At 51.8% G+C, this 7,500-nt stretch overlaps 2 protein-coding genes across 3 annotated transcripts in view; one reads left to right on the top strand and one right to left on the bottom strand.

Annotated features, from left to right (window-relative positions):
* lsp1a (lymphocyte specific protein 1 a) overlaps positions 1–7,500 on the top strand; it is a gene marked incomplete at its 5' end in the record, with an annotated part of 19,132 nt that overhangs the window by 9,333 nt on the left and 2,299 nt on the right. Inside the window, 3 exons of the mRNA XM_084490450.1 lie at positions 1,013–1,111; positions 2,914–3,006; positions 3,169–3,235. Of these exons, the coding sequence (XP_084346576.1) occupies positions 1,013–1,111; positions 2,914–3,006; positions 3,169–3,231 (255 nt within the window). The remainder of the gene's footprint in view (positions 1–1,012; positions 1,112–2,913; positions 3,007–3,168; positions 3,236–7,500) is intronic.
* prr33 (proline rich 33) overlaps positions 3,889–7,500 on the bottom strand; it is a 7,978-nt gene continuing 4,366 nt past the window's right edge. For both annotated transcript variants that reach the window (XM_084490454.1, XM_084490455.1), the window contains exon 3: positions 3,889–7,500. This exon is cut by the window's right edge and continues 1,364 nt beyond it. In XM_084490454.1, coding sequence (XP_084346580.1) covers positions 5,380–7,500 — 2,121 coding nt within the window. In that variant the 3' untranslated portion in view covers positions 3,889–5,379.

Genomic DNA, 7,500 nt, shown 5'->3' with positions numbered 1-7,500 from the left:
AGCTACCTGCTACATGCTACCTGCTACAGGCTACAGGCTACCTGCTACCTGCTACAGGCTACCTGCTACAGGCCACCTGCTACCTGCTACAGGCTACCTGCTACAAGCTACCTGCTACCTGCTACAGGCTACCTGCTACAGGCTACCTGCTACAGGCCACCTGCTACAGGCTACCTGCTACAGGCTACAGGCTACAGGCTACCTGCTACAGGCTACCTGCTACAGGCCACCTGCTACAGGCTACCTGCTACAGGCTACCTGCTACAGGCTACCTGCTACCTGCTACAGGCTACCTGCTACAGGCTACCTGCTACCTGCTACAGGCTACCTGCTACAGGCTACCTGCTACCTGCTACAGGCTACCTGCTACAGGCTACCTGCTACAGGCTACCTGCTACAGGCTACCTGCTACCTGCTACAGGCTACCTGCTACCTGCTACAGGCTACCTGCTACAGGCTACCTGCTACCTGCTACAGGCTACCTGCTACCTGCTACAGGCTACCTGCTACAGGCTACCTGCTACCTGCTACAGGCTACCTGCTACAGGCTACCTGCTACAGGCTACCTGCTACAGGCTACAGGCTACCTGCTACAGGCTACCTGCTACAGGCTACCTGCTACCTGCTACAGGCTACCTGCTACAGGCTACAGGCTACCTGCTACAGGCTACCTGCTACAGGCTACAGGCTACCTGCTACAGGCTACACCCAGCCAGGCTACATGCTACCTGCTACAGGCTACACCCAGCCAGGCTACATGCTACAGGCTACACCCAGCCAGGCTACATGCTACCTGCTACAGGCTACACCCAGCTAGGCTACACCCAGCTGGGCTACATGCTAAACGCTACATGCAACATGCTACAGGCTATGCCCAGCTAGGCTACATGCTACAGGCTACATGCTACACACTACATGCTATATGATACAAGCTACATGCGGTACACAGTACAGGCACGGTGAAACAATTAATCTCCTGGATTAAGATTGTGTCTCTCTCTCTCTCTCTCAGGACACGGACGGTCTAAAGGTGGGCGTGGCCAACCTGATCACCCAATGGGTGAAGGGGAGTCCAGACTCAAGTGGAAAGGCCCCGCCCTCTAGACCAGCAGTACGTCCCAAACGAAACACACCCCTCTTATCTGTCTGCACGTCTGTCTGTCTGTCCGCCTACTAGTCTGTCTGCCTGTCTGTCCGTCTGTCCGTCTGTCCGTCATTCCTGCAGAGAGCAGGATGAGCAGGATGCTGTCTGGTCAGTGGTCAGTACGGTGGTGATCTCAACACAGAGAAAGTGTTTATCAGCGAAGCTGTGGCTGACCCGGAACCAACCCGTAGTGGCCCCTAGTGGCCCCTAGTGGCCCCTAGTGGCCCCTAATGGCCCTGCACTGACCCCTAGTGGCCCCTAGTGGCCACTAGTGGCCCCTAATGGCCCCTAGTGACCCCTAGTGGCCCCTAATGGCCCTGCACTGACCCCTAGTGGCCCCTAGTGGCCCTGCACTGCCCCCTAGTGGCCCTGCACTGCCCCCTAGTGGCCCCTAGTGCCCCCTAGTGGCCCCTAGTGGCCCCTAGTGGCCCTGCACTGACCCCTAGTGGCCCCTAGTGGCCACTAGTGGCCCCTAGTGGCCCCTAGTGGCCCTGCACTGCCCCCTAGTGGCCCCTAGTGGCCCCTAGTGGCCCCTAGTGGCCCCTAATGGCCCCTAGTGGCCCCTAATGGCCCTGCACTGCCCCCTAGTGGCCCCTAGTGGCCCCTAGTGGCCCCTAGTGGCCCCTAATGGTCCCTAGTGGCCCCTAGTGGCCCTGCACTGCCCCCTAGTGGCCCCTAGTGGCCCCTAGTGGCCCCTAGTGGCCCCTAATGGCCCCTAGTGGCCCCTAATGGTCCCTAGTGGCCCCTAGTGACCCTACACTGACCACTAGTGGCCCCTAATGGCCCCTAGTGGCCCCTAGTGGCCCCTAATGGCCCCTAATGACCCCTAGTGGCCCCTAGTGGCCCCTAGTGGCCCCTAATGGCCCCTAGTGGCCCCTAGTGGCCCCTAGTGACCCTACACTGCCCCCTAGTGGCCCCTAATGGCCCCTAGTGCCCCTGCACTGCCCCCTAATGGCCCCTTAGTGACCCCTAGTGACCCCTAGTGGCCCCTAGTGCCCCCTAGTGCCCCCTAGTGGCCCTGCACTGCCCCCTAGTGCCCCCTAGTGCCCCCTAGTGCCCCCTAGTGCCCCCTAGTGGCCCCTAGTGCCCCCTAGTGCCCCCTAGTGGCCCTGCACTGCCCCCTAGTGCCCCCTAGTGCCCCCTAGTGCCCCCTAGTGCCCCCTAGTGGCCCTGCACTGCCCCCTAGTGCCCCTGCACTGCCCTCTGGTGGCTCAGCCCAGCCCTGCTGAGGCGGTAAACACTGAACTGAGTTCACCAACACCGCCACAATAAAAAAAAAATTGTTTGGGGAAAGTCTTTATTCTAAATACGATCAAAATGAGGGAACCGTGAGAGTCTTTAAACACTTTTTAACGTCTCTTAAAAACACTTTCTTGCTTGCAGCTTTTAACAGCCTCCAACTTAATATCAGTTGATTGGTTTCATGTCTTCTGTTATTTGTTGGTTTTATCTGTTGACGTTTATCTGAATCCAGTTCAGTCCTTCAGTCACAGTGGATTAAAGTGTTGGTAAATAATTATCAATTGTTGTGCGGACAGGAAGTGAGGTAATGCGGAGGGTTGTGTGGACAGGAAGTGAGGTAATGCGGAGGGTTGTGCGGACAGGAAGTGAGGTAATGCGGAGGGTTGTGTGGACAGGAAGTGAGGTAATGCGGAGGGTTGTGCGGACAGGAAGTGAGGTAATGCGGAGGGTTGTGCGGACAGGAAGTGAGGTAATGCGGAGGGTTGTGCGGACAGGAAGTGAGGTAATGCTGAGGGTTGTGTTGACAGGAAGTGAGGCCAGGAGACGTGATGCAGAAGAAGAACATGTGGGAGGGCATCAGAGACACGGAGCGGACGGGAACATCTGGAGCAACAGCTGGGGTGAGCACACACACACACACGCACACACGCACACACGCACACACGCACGCACACACGCACGCACACACGCACGCACACACACACGCACGCACGCTAGATATTCTGTAATTTGCCATAGTCAGTAATAATCAAATCATTTTGTCATGATTTTCATTTCTGTAGGACACTTCTGGAAAGAAGTTCAAGTTTGTGGTGACTGGCCATGGAAAATACCAGAAACTCTGAGTGGGTAAGTAACTACTAATTACCAATAATTACTACATTGAACTCCAAATAAACCTGGTAATATACTCTAATATAACTATAAACCCCATATTAACTCGCTATGACTGCTTATCTATTACACATGTAAACTGTACTGTTATTAGTATAAATGTTATTAAACTAATAATATTACTTATTATATTTTATGCATTACTAATTTCTTTCTTGAAACATTTAAACTGAAAAATCAAGTTAAAAAAAAACCTGATTTCCCTCGTCCAATTCCTGTCCTCTGCTCTCCACACCTCAAACATCTGCAGTCCACCTCAAACATCTGCTTTCCACACCTCAAACATCTGCAGTCCACCTCAAACATCTGCTTTCCACACCTCAAACATCTGCACAGTCCACCTCAAACATCTGCTTTCCACACCTCAAACATCTGCAGTCCACCTCAAACATCTGCAGTCCACCTCAAACATCTGCAGTCCACCTCAAACATCTGCTTTCCACACCTCAAACATCTGCTCTCCACACCTCAAACATCTGCAGTCCACCTCAAACATCTGCAGTCCACCTCAAACATCTGCAGTCCACACCTCAAACATCTGCAGTCCACACCTCAAACATCTGCTCTCCACACCTCAGTCATCTGTCCACACAATGAGGTCAGCCGTGTCCTATTGAAGCACCTTTAATGCAAACACTTCTCATCTGTCACAAGGAGCGAATATAAAAGACATGCTGTCCTCATCTGGAGGTGGAGCTTAGGGGCTGGTTTCTGTCACTACGTTTCTGTTCTACATCTGTTCTACAAGGGTTATTGATCCAGCTTCTCTTCAGATACCTCGTCAATAATCACCCACCGACTCCTCTCACCTTTTACGCCACTTTCTGGATACGATCTTGCATCAAACTGTCAAACCTCTGACCCCTCAAAATCAACCCTTTCAAAACCATTCACATTGAAATGACTGATAAAGTATTGATAACTGATAAAGTATTGATGTTACCGAGTGCTAAATGGACTGGACACTATTGTGTTAAAATATGTGTTAAAATATATCTATCAAATTATTCTTTTTTTACTACTGCTTTTTAACTGTTTGTAATATCTTTGTTTTATTGTTTTAATTTGGATTTCTTAATCTGTCTCATTTAATTAAGTCTCATCATTTGATAAGCTTTACCAATAGCAATAACTAGTCTTTTAGCAAAGACAACATTAGGTAGCTCTTACCATTCACAAAGACTTAGCATGGGGTAACTCTTACCATTCACAAAGACTTAGCATGGGGTAACTCTTACCATTCACAAAGACTTAGCATGGGGTAACTCTTACCATTCACAAAGACTTAGCATTGGGTAACTCTTACCATTCACAAAGACTTAGCATGGGGTAACTCTTACCATTCACAAAGACTTAGCATGGGGTAACTCTTACCACAGCAAAGCCTTACTAGCAGCTTAAATAATTAATTTGCATTCATCTTGCCACTAAGGAGGCTTAACCACTAGCAAAGATTAACCAATAGAATTAGCAAAGTGTAACCATAAGCAAAGCCTTAACAATATCAAATTCTTACAAGTCAAAAAAGTCTAATTACTAGCCAACCATAAACAAGGCCTTAATATAGGTGAAGCCCTTAGCTTTAGCAATGCATTAGCAATAGCAACGCCTAACCAATAGCAAATCCTTTCTAACTGCAAACCTTTCCTTCCTTTCTAACTGCTAAATCTAATCATAATAAAAGCCAAAAGCATTCAGGTCAACAAAACACACAGTTCTAGTGTGAAGAATAGGTCTATTTATGCGTTCATTTTTTAAAGGTCTAAGCACTTAACATCGTGAGTTTCAACATCTGATCAAATAATCTGCAATGGACATTAGAGAAGCTGTAAAATAATGTTTGATTTAAGGACATCTCAAGAGACTTTCATCCTTGGACAAGAATCAGAACAGCTGAACCCAGATACAGTATGATGCATTTCAAGTATAAAGTTTGGAACTGTCTACTTTTACGGGTACCACAGATACTAAAAACTTCCTGTACATATATTTTTATTACTAAGAATTCTACGTCACCTGTACACAAAACATTCAGACACAGATATCTCTTCTCCACAAAGTTTGTATTTTGGCACACTATTCACGCTGTTGGCATGTTTTTAAGAAACGAGGAAGCCTCTGGCCGTTCTGTTAAAGTCTTTGGGTTCTTCCTCCTTGTTCTTGCGGCCGATCAGGCCCATCTCGAACACGGTGGAGATCTTCGTGAGAGGTCTGGACGCCGCTTCCCTCAGTTTCTTGGCATCAAACTTGGGGCTGAAGAGCAGGATGGGGAGCCGATGGGCGAAGGCCGGGATCTCCTTGGACTCGTCCTTTGCCCCCTCCTCGTTCTTCTCCTCCTCGCTCTTGTTGAGCTCTATCTGGTGCATGATGTTTTCCTTGGTGGAGAACATTTGGAAGAGGACAGCGTTCCACATCATGGCTCCCTTCTGAGCGTCTTTGCTCGATGTGTCGCTGTCGCCGGCGGGGTCCCCCGGGGAAGGTTTGGCTTCAGCCACCACCTGCCCTCCTGCCTCCTCCTTCTTCCCTTCTGCCCCCTCGGGGAACTTGGGCTCCTCCTGCTCCACCACCATGTGCTTCTTGAGGCGGGACCATCCGCTCAGTTGGGATTTCAATCCCTTCGGTTTCCCGAGGGCTTTGAGCAGAACCTGCGCCGCCGGGGCTGAGTCAGACGCTTCCTGGCGCTCTGGTTTGGCGGCAGGAGAGGAGGGCGGGTTCTCCTCTTCTCCTTTGATCTTAGGTGTTGGGTCAGCAGAAGCCTCAGCAGGGGGGCCCGGCGCTGAGCCTTCTGGTGTTGAAGGGACGCCTGGCTTTGGTTCCTGGGTCCTGGAGACCCCGAAAACCCCTGCCAACGCTTTCTGAGCTGAGGACTTAGTTTTTGTCTCCAGTGAAACAGCTGGAGCTTCTTTTGTTTGTTTCTGAAGAACTTTGTCTTCGGTTTTACTTGCTGAGGTGACGACGGAAGAATGCTTGGCTTGATTCTCCGGTTTGGTGACCTCAGGACTTATCTTCTTCACAGGAGTTTGGACTTCTGCTTTGTCTGCTGTCGTTGGTACGGTGGTTGCGGTGTCCTGTAACACAGTTCTTGCAGACGCTGTCGTGACAATGGCGGGTGAGGCCTGGTGTGATGAGGCTGGTTCTGGGGTGTCTGACGCTTGGGAAACAACGATAGTTGGAATCCGGAGAGCCGGCGGTCTGGAAGACACTACCTTCTCTGCCTTCGGTTCTCCACCTCCAGACACCTCAGCCGCCACAACCTTTGGTGTTACAGAAGGTTCTAGGGTTGCTGATTCAGTTTTCATGGACGTTACGTTTGCGGTCTGAGGCTCTTCTTGAGTGGACTTTGTGGCCCCAGATAAACCGAATGCTGGAGAGTAGCACTGGATCCCACCGTGAGCAACGTACTCGGCTGGTGTCAGGCCCCGGTACCCAGACCTGGACCCCCCATGGGTGGGCGTCTTGGGTCTCTGAGCTCCGTATGAAGTCCTTGGGGGCCCTGGTCTGGGGAACCCAGGTGCTGTCCTTGCGAGGGGAGCCCCCTGGGTGCTGGGGGGGCCCTGGGTGCTGGGGGGCCCCTGGGTGCTGGGGGGCCCCTGGGTGCTGGGGGGGCCCTGGGTGCTGGGAGGGCCCTGGGTGCTGTGTGGCCCCTGGGTGCTGTGTGGCCCCTGGGTGCTATGAGGCCTCTGGGTGCTGGGGGGGGCCTGGGTGCTGTGTGGCCCCTGGGTGCTGTGTGGCCCCTGGGTGCTGGGGGGCCCCTGGGTGCTATGAGGCCTCTGGGTGCTGGGGAGGCTCTGGGTGGTGGGGGGGCCCTGGGTGGTGGGGGGGCCCTGGGTGGGCCCTGGGTGAGAAGGGGTTTGGGGGCCCGCTGATTTTGGGGCTTCATATGAAGGTGTTTTCGGCCTCGGGGAACCAGAGGAAGTGATCTGTGGTTGTGACGGTGCTGAAGGCAGAGTTTGAAGCGTTGGATAACTCAGTGGTGCAGCAGGGATCTCCTGTTCTGCTTTCACAGCAACAGAAGGCTCAGACTTTGGTTTTGAAACTTCTATGGTTGGCGCTACTGGCGTGATGTTTGAAAAGATGTCCCCATTTGAAGTCAAAGCGTCCTTTGTCTTGACACTTTGTGCAGTGGACAAACCCATCATCGGGGCAGCTGTTGGAGTCTTCCTCTCTGACTCCACTGGGATCGGTGACACACAAAATAAAAGAGGATTGGTTCTTGATAT

Source organism: Micromesistius poutassou (assembly GCF_964030765.1).
Source record: "Micromesistius poutassou genome assembly, contig: SCAFFOLD_383, whole genome shotgun sequence".
Classification (NCBI taxonomy): domain Eukaryota; kingdom Metazoa; phylum Chordata; class Actinopteri; order Gadiformes; family Gadidae; genus Micromesistius; species Micromesistius poutassou.
This window is presented reverse-complemented; position numbering and strand designations above follow the sequence as displayed.